The following is a 16367-nucleotide window of genomic DNA, read 5'->3' as shown; positions in this document are numbered from 1 at the left end:
AGAATGAAAACCAAAACTGTTTATTCATATACACTCAGAGCGGAGCCCCATCTGCCCAGTAGCTAGGAATGCAGCAGGGGGGAATGAAATCGATATGCATAAACAAACATCATTGTGTACGTTTCGTAACCAAGCGAAAACACGCTCACAGTAGAATTTTCCAAGCAGGCGCAGCTAAACAAGGAAATACAGAAAAAATGGTTTCAGCGCTCATATCTTACACAAAGTAACATAATCCAAGGTCGTTCCATCTGGAGCCTGCCACCAGACAAGCCTAGATAGCCTCTATCTTGTGAGAAAGGTATGCCCTAATATGAACAGTGCACTCATTACTGAAACAGAACAGAAATGAAGAAATGAAACTCTAAGGGGATGAAAATGAAAATAATAAAATACCTTGAATCGATTAATTCGCAAAATTGATTGCCTATCATTATAGACAGTGTGGGGGGCATCAGCATTTTGATTTTTTTAAAATACATTTTCCTTGCTTGTGGTCTGGTGGAACTCATGGAGAATGTTGTCTCAGGGCTTCTTCATTTTGCCATTTTCTGTCTTTGTCAAGGAGCTCCTTGACTATTTCTGACCATGCAATTGCCTTGGGCAGTTGACCCCTGCAATGTGCAAGTGCTTCTAAATCTTTACTTACAGAGCTCGATATGAAGCACCGTGCAATGAAAACAGAAAGACTATTCTGTGTTTGTTAAAAATATTGTGTAGTGCTCCATTCCATTTCACTCCATCAGACATCCCAATCCCTTTAATATAAAACAATATAAAATAGCTAAATTATGGAATTATGTAACACAGCATAGCGACAGCAGAGTGATTTAATGATAGCACAGCTAGTTTTTTGCCTTCAATTGTCTCCTCATGGCAGCACATGCCAGACATAACTAAATTAGTAATTTCAACCTCCTTTTTTCTTCTTTTTTTAACCACGATGCATTAACGTAGATTCTATCAGCCTATTGAATAAGTGTAGAGTTCTTCTCCTACCCTAAATAACCTACCTTTGTTTCTCAGTACCTGTGAAAGCTAAGTGCTGTCAGTTTGTGCTACAGTTCTCACTCAACTTAACTGCATATTTTCACATGTTCCAGCTATTCTATAATTAATGTAAAACACTATGGGGCAGCAGTACCCTTTGACCTAAAAGCTTAGAAGAAAGTCTTTCTTTATTAAAATAGTTCCCGAAGTAAAACCGTCCATCACTTTGACAATTTTTAAACAAAATGTTATAAAGCAAAATCATATTGGTGGGTTGAGTGTATATCAGTTATCCACACCACTTGTGACTTGAAAGTATAGTGAAAAAACTATAAAATTGAGGACACATTTAGTTCTCGAAAGTACCTAAAGGGTAAGTCAGACTTGAGTTGCTCGAGCCTTGTTCATGGCAAATACCACTAACCCTGAGACTCCCATTCTTTTTTTTCTAATTGTGCAAGCCTAGCTGATAGATTTCATGATTTAAATATGCAAATAAACTTCCCAAATCAGGTTCCAAAAAAGGTCTTGTTCATTCTTTGCAATCTCCAGTGACAGTGTTATGCTATCAGAAACTGTGTATCTATTGTGTGTTATTTGTGTATGTACTACTTCATGTTCACTTGATCCTGTCTGACAATTCATATCACCTAAACCTCATTTTTATCAAGTATTTATAAGTAGCGTTGGCGTAAAATGGAATAATATCTTTAAAGTGCATTTAAAAGTTGGAGAAAAACTTACATGGTCCATTTTTCTTACAGTTATGATCCCACAGCATTTGATTCTGCGGAACCTTTCACCACACAGTGATAGTGACTTTGAGAGGGATTTGAAAATTGCACCTGAGGATGACCTGACCCCCACACCCTCTCTGGTTGGAGGGAAGGGGCACCCATGTGACACTGTGACAGTCCATCAGGATACACGGTTGGAGACTGGAGATGGGTGTCACTCGGCTGGAGCTTTCACCCAAGGATATTCAGAGAGCAGCTCTGGGAGCTGCATGGCTCCTATAGATTTCCTTAGCTTCAGAGACATGAACAGTACCAATTTGGGAAGGCAGCAGTGCCAGCAACAAGGGAGTATCAACCAGCATCTGGAGTCTGAACCACTGGAAGCACAGGTGCTCTCGGAGGAGCAGTGTTCACATGGCCGAGGCAGCATTAAAGTTCTGAGCGAAGGTAACATAAAATTAGGCTTGGTGTTCTTGATACTGGATTTCAAATATTTTAAGAAACAATGATCCACAGTCCGTGGCCCCTATATTAATACCTTCTTGAATAAAATCCTGGAGGGTGTTAGCATCCCCCCTTCATGGTTAGCTGCAGAAATAATCCCTATCTATAAGAAGGGAGACAGAACCTCCCCAATAACTACAGACCTGACTGATAACCTCCAAATGTTTTCTGCCATCAGATCCGATCTAGGCTACAAGACTGGCTGGATGAGAGAATGATTCTTTCTCCCTTCCAAGCAGGTTTTCGCCCAAAGGTGAGCACCATTGACCGTGCCTTTCACTTGAATCTATCTGGACCTTTCTAAAGACCATATTTACATCACTTTTGTTGATCTAAGGGCCATGTTTCACCTGGTCACGAGATGTAGTTTGTGTCTCGCCCTATCCAGATTGGGCATTGATCCTTGCTTGCTGAACATCCTTAAGAGACTACATGAGGGCACCTATGCACAGGTGAGATGGGGGTTAATGAGGAGCTCGCTGAACGCATACCCACCGCACAAGGAGTGCGTCAGGGGTGCGTTCTCGCCCCAACACTATTCTCCCTTTATATTAATGACCTGGTGGACCACTTGTTAATTTGCATCCGTGACTCCACCAGGATAGGGGGTTGGACAACACCCTTATTATTATTTGCTGATGATTTTCCGTCTCTCTTGAATGCCCATGGTGATGCAGAACCCGTTGAATAGTTTCTCAGAGTACTGCGAATCTAGAGGCATGGAAGTTAATGCTTACAAAACCAAGGTCCTGTCTCTAAACCCGCACAAATCCCACAGGAGGGTTTTTTCTATATGTGCGGAGCTAAGCTCCAGCAGGTTAATCACTTTGACTATCTAGGGGCGCGGTTTCACACATCTACTAATTGGAAACCCAATTATTGAAATATGAGCTTTCATTGACTCATGGATCGCCCTGTATTACCAAGTGTTACAAACCCACTGCACCAAAACCCGTGTCCTAAGTCGTAGAAATGTACAGGGCCAATTCACAGTCAGTAGTCCTGCATGGAGCTGAACCGTGGGGGATGGAGGACATGCTTACTCGTATGACAGGACACTCTTCCTCCTTTTAAATCTTTGGCCAACTGGATGCTCTGCTATTATGAACTGGAAGATATAATTTGCCTCTATGTATCGGTTTGCTCATTGATTTTAAATATAACTTACATCTGCATGTTTTACTCTATTATAAGTGTGCTAAATGAACTCCAATGAATCAATTGATGCTATACTTATTTGCATTTTAATTATGAATGCGGATTTTAATGTGTTTTATTGCAATATTTTAATTGTCTGTTTTATGGGCTTATTCCCAGTGATGACTCCTTTGCTTTCGGATCAAAGATAGTAATGGTCGATACGTTTTCCTTCCAAAATGGTTTTTGCTCTTAAATGTTGCAGATTCATTTTTGCTTGGTCGTTGATTTTGGGAGATAGAACAATCTATTTAAGGCGTCCTTATACTGGTATCGTATAATCACACAATCAAAGCTGTTTCTTTGATCAACTGCAGGCTGAGATGTCTGTGGCACACTGAAGATGGGGCTGGGAGGTTTTCACAAGCTAACTCATCTGATCAGATAGTGAGCTAGAATAATAACAGTCACATTTTGATTTCTTTTGTGTCTAGAGTTTGCTGCTTGAAATGTATTCAAAAAGGCTTACTTTGGCTGGCAGCCATTGTGAAGGGCTTACTCTGCAGAGGGTGGAGTCATCATGTTAACTCCTAGGGTTATCAATTCCTTCCATTATAGCCTTAGAGCCCACCGTAGTTGGCTCTACCAGCCATTAAAGGCCTGCTTCAGTGTCGGGGTTTTAACAAGGGAGCGGCCCTTTAATGGCCGGTAGAGCCCGCTACGGAGGGCCCTAAGGCTCTTAAAGCATTCTGCCCGGAGAGCGCATGTTCTAATTTGTGAAAGACCTCACGGAGCCCAAGGGGGTTGAAATCCCCTCGGGCTCCGACCGGCCTTTGTTCACAGCTGTTGCTGTGAACAAACATTGGAATGTTGATGCTCTGTGCTTCTACCTGTCATTAGAAGCCCAGACCATGCCATTGTTTTCTATGGAGCGCTCAACATTCCAATGTTCTAAAATGGATTAGAGTTGTAATTAATGATTGATCCCCTCTTATCCAGAGACCTGTTTGGAGCAACTGCACACTGTACAGAGATATAAGCATGTTTGAAAATAGTTCTTGTTTTGTGATTTAGACTCTACTTTACTGGAAAAAAGAAAGTTCTCCAAATGTTTTACTGACCCTATAGTTTACCTTCTAGCTAAGATTGCAAACTTGTTCTTGCTGTTACAGCATGGTATATTAAATATATTTCTTGAACACAGTAATTCCTCCAGGATTGATGGCTGTCACCAAATAAACACGCTGTGGGACAGTTGACTGGATGCTTATGCTGTAGACACCCAGGTCTTCTGATGGACGAGTGCAGATGATTCATCAGTTTGCCTGCGTACGCATTTGTCTTTGTAACGTTGATGAGGGACTTGGAGGAGGTTTTTCAGTAATGAGAGTGACAAGAACAGCATTTATATCCTTGGACAGAAATGAAAGATCAACTCAGTGAAGAACTGTGCGTGTGATATAGACAGAGTGAAAATCTGTATGCTTCGATTCACTGGAATTGGTGATGACAGGGCAGAAAAGTAAAGAAGTTTCAGGTCAGGAAGCAGATCTGGACAGTGTGATTCTGGACACTTTTCTGATATAATTTGTCCCCTGTATTGAGGATAGATCCGTTCTTAGTTGTGGCCCTTTTGATGGTATTGGCGAAGCGACTGTAGGCACTGACACAAACAAGCCTGTCCATGGGGCATTTAGGATGTGTTTCCAGGAGGGCCCCTCTATTGTTGTTTCTGACCATTTTGGCCACTTTGTGAATGAGTTCTTCAGGGTACGATCTCTGGGACAAATGGGTGCTCAGCGTCTCTCCATGTACCTTAAGCTTTGCTACATCAGTGCAGTTCCTGCTGATCATTAAGATTTGTCCCAATTGAAAATTGTTCCTAAAGGCCCTTGGATGGAAGCTGTCCTAGCACAAGAGGGAGTTGCCTGTCCTCTGTTTTCTGTACAGTTCTGAGCAAATTCCTCACTCCTTCAGGTACAGATGACGGTCGAGGAAGGGAAGTGATGTTTTACTGGGTTTAAACACGCTCGGAGCAGCTTAAGTTACGCACACACATAGACACACATAACAGGTACAGCACAGGCAGCAGTAGAGCACTCTTCCTTACACCGGCAGGTAGCAGCAGGGCCCTTATCCTTTAATGCACAAGATGGTTGCAGCAAATTAAATTAGCCAAACTTTCCTCACAAATACAGATTGTAGAGCACAGATGCAGCGGTAAACACTTCCTTCTATACAGTGAATGGGATCATTACTTGCACTGGCAGCCCATGTCTCCCTTTACACATAGGATGGGTAAAAGTCAGGCGGCAGCAGTGCAGGAAGACACAGCACAGCCATTGCTCCATTCATCCATTCACCAAGCACAGCACAATAGGAGTGAAGTGCATGACCACCGCTCATGAAAAATAAAATACTCAAATGTAAATGCCTTACTGACTTTCTGAGACACACATGAACCACCAGCTGATGCCCACAGCAAGACCTGCACAGTCAGGAGTAAGGAATATGAAAGGCAGATTGCTTGGTGTGATGTTGAAGAGGGCAGACAAGCATTGCAAGTGATTCAGACAAATGCCCTAGTGTCGCATTAGATGTTGATGGAAGTGGCACCCCTTTCATTATTTGGCCGCATGAAATACCATCAGAAATATCTTCCTATTGGTGAAGCTTTTAAGTTATAATTTAACCATCTTCTGTATTGTGTGCACCTCTTTTTTTATTAGAGGAGAAAGTTCGATTTATATTGAATTCCATGGTGCTGTAATGTAATAGGGCTTTAGGCAATCCTATTTAACTTCACAAATATAGTGTTTTGGGCTTTGGGTGTTTTTTTTTTATTCTGTAAAAACTTTCAATCTTGGCAAATCATTGGAAATTGGCTACTAACCAACTTTTAGGTGACTACAATTTCATTAATGTTTTGGTCTGATCCCTTTCTTAATCTTTTTTTCTGTTTGTCTTTTTTCTCTCACTTCTTTCATATTGTCTCTTCTTCTCTGCACACCCACAAACCCCCTTCCCTTTTCCTTTGTGGTGTTTTATGCACAGCTGAGATGGTGGGCAATAATACCATCATACCATTGCCAGACAGCCACCAATCAGAAACCGAACTGAAGAATGTGGGAGGCGGAGCTAACTTAGCTGGTAATCACATTCTCATTTTCTGGTCATGAGAGTTGGAAATGATGCGAGGTAGTCTGTGCGAACAAAACGAAGGTCAGAGCTAGAACTACCTTATCCTGCTTTTGGTTTAGTTGAGTGAATGAAACTGAATGTAAACACAGTGGAAGAAACCTATTATGATTACTGTATCCATATGAACATTAGCAGTGTGACTCACCTAACACACATAGACTCAATGTCACGTCACATTATGCAACTAGCGGATTTCCATTAGTGGATCCCACAGCATTAAAGTATGACTTGCTCTTGCTTGGAGGTATTGACACAAACATTGTGTGTATCCTTCAGGAAGAGTTTATTTTCCTTCATTTAATATTTGTGTGTAAGTTCTGCAGTAAAAACACGAACCAGAGGGCTTTAATATGAAGGAGAGTGATGGTGTGTAAACCATCTTCTGGAATATTTCTTTTGAGTTTACACTTTTGGGATGTTTATTTCCTCAACTATCTTACTTGGCAAGCACCATCACTATTGTCTTCAGTATCACCAAAAGATTTCCCAATATGTAGAGCGATTGAATACTCATTAAGTGCATGCGGAGCTGGGTCTCGATTATGTCTCGGACCTGATCTCCTTAAGCCCGCTCCTGTGTTGGATTAAGATCTGGAGCAGGGTGGAGCTGAAGCTAAGCCGGTTGATCCTCGAGGACTGTCTGTCGCTGGACCGGGCAACTAGTATACCTTGGATTGCTTATGTTAAGGCATCATTTTTATGTCTAGGCAGGGCCGATACCTTTATGAATCGGATTCCATTCTCTGCCCACGATTTGGGGAATGTTAAAAGATTATTCCTGGAATGCTCCCGATCAGAGAGAAAAGGCTTAGAACTTCAGAAGCCATTGGTGAGGGGCCACATTCTTAAAAAACTGTACAAGGGATGGAGACATACTTGGGCCTGGTTCGCTCACAGCATGGTAGGTTTTATTGGTCAGGTTTAGGTTTAATCAAGTGCACCATTTTTTGGCTTCCCCGTGTGGGTGGGTACGGCCTGAGGTAAGGGCATCCTGTGGTTGTGACAGTGTGTCTTCGCCGGACCTGCTCCATTTTATAATGCTTTGCTCCTATTTCAGCTGGCCTAGGAAGCGTTTCTTAATCCCTTTTGCTGAAATCACTGCAGTTTAAACAAGTCAGGCCTGCCTTGTACCTTCAGAAGCTCCCTACGGAGCATGTGACCTTTACTGTTTTATCTATTTTACAAGCTGTCTGGGCGTCCTGGAAAACGAGACCGGATTAATTGTTTTATATGTTTTGTGTTTTTGTGAGTAATCTTATTGTCTGGTTTTTTTTACCAATGAATTTGATTTTATCATCTCTGATCTGTATTCTTTTATGGTGATTTTATTTACAGAATAAAGATTTATATTGAATACTCATTAAGAGTTTAAATAGCAGGCTATTCTACTATCTTGAAGCAGTGGATAGGAGACCCTGTCAAAAATCGATTGTTCCCTTTAGCTACATATAACAGTGTTTTCATGTGTAGACTACACTTCAACCCTTAACGTCTCACCTACTTTGGACCATTCCTCTTCAATCATGCACTCAAATATACCTTTCTGGTAAGGTAATGTTTGGTGCAATTTTATGACATTTTGTATTCCTTTTCTAACCTTGAATCTTGTGGCTGTGCTCCAGGCTTTTGAAAAGTGCTTGTATTGTTTCAATGAGATATATTTAATGGTTTAGTCATTGAATTCATTTATGACTGGTGTTATTTTTTGTTGTAAATGCACCTCCAGTGGGGTTCGGAATTCTGACTACTTTTTCTAGATTCGCTTGAGGTGATTGCTTTGTTACAACTTTTTTTCAAGAGAGAGGTCAGTGGTTCATAGAGCATGGATGCAAATTTTGTACAATAGTGAGGAGCTTTCTTAGTTCCTTTGTGGCCTGCCGCCCTTTGATTTCTTGCTGTGACCGGGTCAGGATTCATGGGATTTGTCCCCTACCCATGGGTATGCGAACTTGATGTAACTGGAAGCTTCCATAAATCAGTCCTGCACAGGGTGCTTTGGCCAATTCTCATAGATTTGTGACAGCATCTTATAGAAATGGTTAAGGACTTCTTGCTGTGCGGTTGTTACTTTATGCCACACCTTTTCATATTGTTATCCGGTCCAACCTGGTGACCTCACTGAAATGATTTCAATGATGCAGTTCATTTCCAAGGTTATCAGGGCTGTTTTTTTACAAGCCAGTGTCTCTTGTATCTGATTGAAGAAATGTCATTTTAACTCACTCTAGCCATTAGGTACCCCACTCTTCTCGTATCTTTTTTCATAGCAGCCACTGAGGGTCAGACAGGGCTTCTATCTAGCATGGTGTCCAGGTAGTGTCATCTGGAAATATTATGTGCTTGTTAAATGTTCTGCAGTATGCAATAGAGAGGGAGTTTATGCTGTTATGGATGTTGCTAGAATTCTCTGGTTGCTAATTTAACATCTTTTATCATGAAGGTATTCTTCTTGAAAAATGGTGTTTAAGAGGTAGTGATAGTCTGGAGAAATATTTGCTCTGGAAGGCAAGACATTGTCACAGATGATATACCATAGTAAATACTACTATATCTGGTGGTGTGAGTGCAGAAAAGTAAAATTCTGATTTTAATAGACAGCATTTGAGAAAACCACGTAACTGATGCACATATATTTTATTTTTCTCTGCATAATGCAGGAAATTATTTTTATATAGCACTGCCAGCTAACCCCTTGATTCCTCTACAGATGGTGACCGCATAGCACCTGCAGGGAAAACTTGTCCGGCCGACAGGACTGAAAGTAAGGCTGGTCCCAGCACCTTGAGTGCACCGACAATCAGTCGCATCAACTCCAGTGAAGACAGACATCAATTCGGAAGCACCGAGGTTGCACCTTCTGCAGAATCGCCAGCCTCCAGCCTTGTAATTCATGACATGATCTTCAAAACGATAGAGCAGCTTACACTAAAGGTTAACGTGCAGAAGGTGAGAGTGACTGATATGCAAAATAGGATTGTAAAATGACTGATTGCCTGTGATCTATGGCACCGTTAACCAAATTGCCTTAAAGCCCACGAAAACATACGTATTTTCACAATTTTAAAATTGCTATGCCATCTAGCAGCAGTATGTTTAGAATTCTAGTGGTAGATTTTTATGAACACTCCAATTTATTCTTACGCTAGATTTTTGAGAACACTCAGATTTGTTCTTATGCTGAGCATAGAGCAGCTAAGTTATGTAAAATTTGGAATGTTCATTGGCTTTTAAAGCATTTTCAAATTCTTGTCTTCTACAAATGAAGGTACTAGTTGTGCAGACTCTTTCAATTATGGAAAATGTGATTAGTCCTTATTGTTTTTTTGGTTTGCATGACTAATGACATTTATGATAGCAGCCTGCAAAAGAATGAATACAATTACACATTTTTGATGCAAGTTTGATTTCATAAAATGTTTACACAATAAACATAAAAAGGTTAGGTACAAACTGTGTATTTCCAATTGTTACAAATAGAATAGAGATAACATGCCTCTTCAAGGTAATTCAAGTCTCTTAATGCCCCTTTTCACAAAAAATAAAACTAATTAAACATTGGATGGCAGCCCCAGAGCAATATACATTGGTATAGCATCTGCTCCTTTCTGTAACGTGCTGCCTTTTTGTTCTTTCACAACTCTGGCCCAAATGGGAACAAGTGCAGCATTCCTCCATATCCTTGAACAAACCTGCCACTACTATGAAAAGCCGCTCCGGACCACAGGATCTTTAAGGTTACGACTGTCAGGTCGAGTAGATTCTCAGAACAATCTCTTACTGTTACATAGGCCTGGCCCCTTGAAATACCTCCATACATTTTTATCCAGGAATATTCATTTTTTATTTGTGTTTTGTATCATTAGAGAAGTGATTTAGCTTGGGTAGACATTGCTGAACTAGTCTGAATTTTTCTGGACACCATTTTATACTTATTTTATACAATACTGTTTTGGTTTTTCTGTTGATTCAAATTCGTAAACATGAGCAAAGGAAGTAGTAGCAGAGGATCTTTACCTCCTGTGTTGCTAATTACAAAATCTGAGGACTCATTCAACAATGAAAAATGAGTCATATGCCAAACTGATCCAAAAGAAAATCTAACATCCACTACGGCTGGACAGAGGAGAGTTCGAGTTGCTTCAGAAATACTGCAAAGCCAAAGATCACAAAAGTTTGAAACTGATGGGTGAAGAGGATCAAATATTTTATCATTGTAACAACAAATTCTGCAAGTCGTATACAATGAAAAAAATCCTGGAATTTTTTTTGTCAAAAAATAGCAGAAACCAGTGAATCACAACAAGAATTTGAGTTTTATGAGAAAGCGACCACAACCAAACCCAATACCCATCCACTTAGAAGATTAATGGCTACCCCTCGTCCACCTCCAACAACTGATCACAAAAGCAGAGGTCCTTCAATGTGTTATCTGTGGTTTAGCCAGAACATGGACACTAGGGATAATGAAAGAACAAAGTACAGAGTATGTGAGGACCAAAGGGCAAATATATTTTTAACTGCAGCGGGTTTCTTCGAAAATGAAGTTTTTAGCCGAATATCTGCTCTAAACAGCAAAGTGAATGTATTTGCAGTGGATTTGTATGCCCACCGGAACTGCATGCATGCGTACATTCGAAAATATGAATGTACGATGAGCTCCCAGCAGCAATGTAACAGCCAGCCTTCAGTTAAGTTTGCACTCTTTGAAAAAGGAAATTACGTTTTAAAGCCACTCCTGAGTGCTGGCTACGGGTTCACACTCAGTGAGATCGGAGAAATAATGGTCAACATTGATAAAACTGTTTTGATCCACAAGAATGAAATTAAGATTGTTCTGGTCAGAATGTGCAATAGCAGAATTATTTTTGTCAGTCTAACAAAAAAATGAGCTACTTACGTGGTAGACTGGGATGTGATGATGGCTTTCACTGATTTTGCAATCAGTGCAAGCCATCCTCACATCCCAGTCTACCACAACGTTTCAAAGAGGCTGAGGACATGTATCTTCTTCGACCTGATGCTGCGGTCCACAAAGCTGATTTAACTGACTTTATCATATCAATTATTCGGTGCAGATGAAGGATAAAGAAAAGCCAGTTCCTCAGTAGGCTGGAATTCATGCTCTGATCTCGCATAATACTGTCCCACTGAAGAAGGCTGGGATTTTACCAGTAATACCATCCCCAGTCACAAACTACACAACAGTATACACAGCTCTAAATCATTTTCAAAATGTGCGTGTTCAGCTTGAAGACCAGCCTATCCTGACAATTGTCTGTGATTAATGTGTTTTCCGTATTGTAGCTGACATTTTTATGAGCAATCAAGTAGGATTTGATGATCTTTATCCAATGACGGGTGTTTTCCACATGACAAAAGTTGTGTTGCAGTGTGCAGTAAGTTATCTCAGTGGGTGTGGCATAGACAATGCACTTATGGAGGCTCAAATCTTTGGAAGCAAAACGGTCCAGTAAGTATTGAGCAGAACTCATTATGTTTGTTCGTTACAAGGTATGCTCATCGTATCTGAGGCTATAGAAACATTGCATTGGAATGCTTTCTGGAACAAGAAAGGCAAATTAAGTTTTGCATATCCTATGTCAGAAGTGAAGAAGGCACAGGGTACACTTCATTCAAAAGACATAATGCAAAGCTAGGTAATGTTCAATACACTCAGTTCAGAATCAGAAAACCTGAAAAACAAGTTCATAGAGTTTGTCAAAGATTGTGAAGAAAAATCAGAACTTTGCAAGTACTGTGGAAATATTTTAGACATGATAGCTCTAATTACAAACGTGGTACATGCTGATCAGGAAAATGATTAGAAGCTGCAAGTCAAGACTATGGATTCATTGATTACTGTGTTTCACAAATCTGATTGCATACACTACAATTAGATATGGGTCCTGGTATATGCAAAGAGTGAAGAAGCTAGAGGTGGAAAAACTACACCTCAACAGAAAATTCATCCAAATACATTTTGTAGGGAAAGACAGAGGCAAAGTTTAATGCTGTTACTCCAAATATGAACCTGGAACAGACGATCCCGAGATCACAGTAAAGCTCCAACAGAATTATTGGTCAGACTCGTAAAAGTGACTATGTTACTCAATGGCAGCTAGTTTACCATGAAGTCCTTTCTATTTGCAATGTTTCCAGAAAGATGATAAATGCAAAATGAATGGACCATTTCGAAACTGTTCCTCACCACAAACTCGTGGGAAAGAGAGGAGAGCGTTTTAACATGTTGACTGCCTTCTTCATTTCATGCAGCAGCAAGGAAACCACTTTGAAATGACCGAGCCTGTGCGACTAGCCAATTTTGTGACCAAACAATATGTGAATAACAATATAAAGTCACGTCTATTAGATGTCCTGGAACATGGATTGAAATTATAATTGAATTGAGCATAATTCAAGGATTGTCAGAGTTATTGATATGTTATGGAAAAGGAGAAAAAAGACACTTAATTGCACTTGATATTCTGTACAAGAAATTTGACCCAGAGAAAGCCAGTGTTCTTATCAAGGCACATGTTCTTACGGGTGATTATGCTATGAGCAAAATTGGAACAAAGCTTGGAGTTTAACTGCTGAATCTGTGAAGTTCCTGAAGGGATTTTATGAGACAGAAGAAGAATGTGACTTTAAAGACGTAGAAAATATCTTGTATGTGTGTGGAAAGCGAGTTCTGACTGTCACACATTTGATGATCTTTGGTACAGTAAGTTCAAGAGATCAGTGCCGCTAAGTGACCTGCACCAATGTCATATTCTGTGCGCAGGCACATTAAAAGAGCGTTCTACTTGATCAGAAGATGTGTAAATATTTTGGATCATGCATATGTAGAGAAAGATCTGTGTGAATTTGGTTGGGAAGAAATTGATAGGGTTCTAAAACCTACAAACTTCTAAAGCCTCTACCCACAGAACTTACACATACATGTTCTTACAATACCTGTCCTATAATAAGATGTCCCTGTTGATATGCTCTTCTCAAATGTTCAACATTCTGCTAATAAACCACAAGCGATTGCTGAAACAAATAAATAAAGTGAATTATGAAAATGTGTCTAAAACGGAAGTGATAAACATAATTGTATTTCATATTCAGATCATAAACATTGTTTGGTGTCTACATAATAGGATTAAAAACCATTATTATTTGTTTCATACTTTTATATGTCTCTTCTTCCTTATTATAGCCGCCATTTTGGAAAATGATAGAAGGGCTGCTCTGAGGAGTTTTTTTTTTGTCTCTATAAGACTACTTGTCCCTCAAAACCAATGTTTTGACACCAAAATGAAGTATATAGGCCTCATGGTTCCTGAAATATTGCATCATCATTGCAACATATCTGCCATATTTAAAAATGTCCTCCAGAAAAATTCAGCCTGGATCAGCAATGTCTGCCAAGGATTAATTATTTCCCCAATGATCCAAAAACACAAATCAAAAATGAAAATCTATGGAAAAATGTTTTTTAACAGGTATATGAGGGGGCTCAGATTATATAAGAACAGAAAATAAAGTTATGCAGCAGATCTAACACAGCAGCTCCTCCTTTGTAAATCTGCATCCAAAAGTTGCATCCTCTCTGAGACTTCCATTCACCCCCCTTTTAAGAGGACAGTAACTTCCATTGTCCCTTATCATTAGAGAAATAGAGAGAACCTTGAAAGTATGGGATGGAGGGAATTAAACTCTGTTAAACTTGTCTAATCTACCATCCTTCCCAACATTTCCCTTTTCAAATTAATATGTTTTCTTCTCAAAGTTCAGTTGTACTAAAGATCCTGTAAATGTGGTACATTATCTTCAGTCGAATCATGTTGTATTCTTTGTCATGACCTTTTCTTTTTGACCATTGTAGGAAATGACAGCCCCACACAGGGGGGTAATTAAGTCTTTTAGAGGAGCCGCTTCGGAGGACGGTCCATTTGTCCATGACACAGGGAAGGAGCTCAACACACAGAGGGCAAACCTTCACAGTCCCAACGGGGAAGGCGATCCTTCCTTCACAAGAGACTTGCAGTCAGAGTCAGTAGCTGAGGACGGTAAGAAGACTTCTGTGTTGACTCTAAATTGAAACCAAATGGAATTATTTCTAAAGCACAGCAAAAATAACAAGCATACATCTTATGTTTTTTTAGGATACTTAAAGCTTGACCACAGACACTTTGATCTTTACTAGAACCTTACATTTTTAACAAAGACCTAAGCCACTTCCATTGTCAGCACAACTTCAAGCCAAAACGTGTCCTGAGAATGTCGTCTTAGAAAAGTTCATAAAATAGTACTATGTTGGGTTCCAGATTATTTCTTTGCTTCAAAACAAATCATTTTAGGAATTGGTAAATGACATTGGTTTAGTATTACAGCCTCTTTCTCACTTTTAGGAAAAAACGGTTACTTCACTGCTTTTCAAAGACTTCAGATCATGGGTTGTCAATTGATAGGCTACAGAATGCTAAATTATTTGATTGAATTCTTTGAGAAATGAATTCTTTTGGAAAAGTGTGGGTGGTGCTAAGAGATCTAGCACTCAAACACGTCAGTGCAATCGTAAGCAGGACTAAGAAAATTACCATAATTGGAAAGCTTAACTTGTTGACAAATAATTTTGGAAACTAGTGGATACTTACTACAGATTCCTGAACTTGTGTCTATTCTAAAGTCCCAGAGTTTATTTGGAAAACTCAAAAAGCAGTTCCCCTGCTCACCGGTAGCTGGTATGAGCAACTTCAGTAGTGATGAACGGAGCTGCACATAAGCACCACGCATGTGTGCTGATGCCACGTTTTTTTCGTCTGCCCCTTCAGATGTGGATCTGGAGCTCTGTCCTTCTTCTTCACTCCGCATCAATAACATTGGGCTGTGGTAGAGTCCCAAGGGCATTTGGCAGCTGATGAGGCAAAAGAGTACGATAGCCTCTTGTTTTGCATCTGGAACCCAGTTTAACCCCTTGTTGTTAAGAGATGTGTATTTTGACATTAGGGCTACTCCTTGCATTGGTGAAACAGTTTACACTGGATTGTGCGGTGTGAATGAGGAATATACAAGCTTTTGGGCTGGACCATCTCATAATCAATGGCAGTCATTGTCAGAACATGACCTGCCACCAAGTGTAATATGAGCAATTTGCTTCTGATGCTATCCTTCCTGTGGATTTGTTTTGATACTGTAGATACTGTAGATTAAAACCTACCTACAAAGGACTCACTTGGGCTGGCTCACCATAAAGATGGAGAGCTTGTGGCTAACCTTTCAGATTCTGCCTAAAGATGGTGTTGGGTAAAGCAAAATGTGAGTTACTGCATCAAAGACCAAGTATTTAACAATGTTTATTTTTTCTCCTCCAGGTCTTACCGAGGTTGTAGAAGATTCTTCTGCATTGTTGAATTCCACAGTGGGATTTGAAAGAAGAGCACGCAGAGGCAGGCTTGGCCTCAGTCTTTCCCCACCACATCATACTCCTTTCATGCCCTCAACCACCTTCAGCTCCACCAAAGATAATGTGGATCAGGACCAGCAGCTGAGGGGAGGCGTCGCTATTAAAGAAACCGAAGTTTAGGGCCCAAAATGGGACTGAAACTGGAACATTGTTGTGGAGAAAGGAGAGGAGAGTGTCATAAAAACTGGATTTTTTGTTTTCTGAAAAACGCATATTAGCTTAAAGTAAACATATATAGTTATATACCTATTTTTTAAAAAAAGATGTCACACTACAGCAATTTTATTTGCTTCATGAAAAGTGTTTCCTGCCTGCCCAAGCAGGCTGTTTGCTGTTGGAGATAA

General features: G+C 40.1%; 1 protein-coding gene across 1 annotated transcript in view; it reads left to right on the top strand.

The window, feature by feature from the left end:
* The window catches only part of LOC146772770 (uncharacterized), a 247132-nt gene extending 230989 nt beyond the window's left edge, over nt 1-16143 (top strand). Inside the window, 6 exon segments of the mRNA XM_085637032.1 lie at nt 1755-2174; nt 6423-6518; nt 9227-9253; nt 9256-9515; nt 14443-14626; nt 15932-16143. Coding sequence (XP_085493158.1) covers nt 1755-2174; nt 6423-6518; nt 9227-9253; nt 9256-9515; nt 14443-14626; nt 15932-16143 — 1199 coding nt within the window.
* The last annotated feature ends 224 nt before the right edge of the window (nt 16144-16367 follow it).

Source organism: Triturus cristatus, chromosome 12 (genome assembly GCF_964204655.1).
Source record: "Triturus cristatus chromosome 12, aTriCri1.1, whole genome shotgun sequence".
NCBI lineage: Eukaryota > Metazoa > Chordata > Amphibia > Caudata > Salamandridae > Triturus > Triturus cristatus.
Note: the sequence above shows the minus strand (reverse complement) of the source record. Positions and strands in the feature narration are given on the sequence as shown.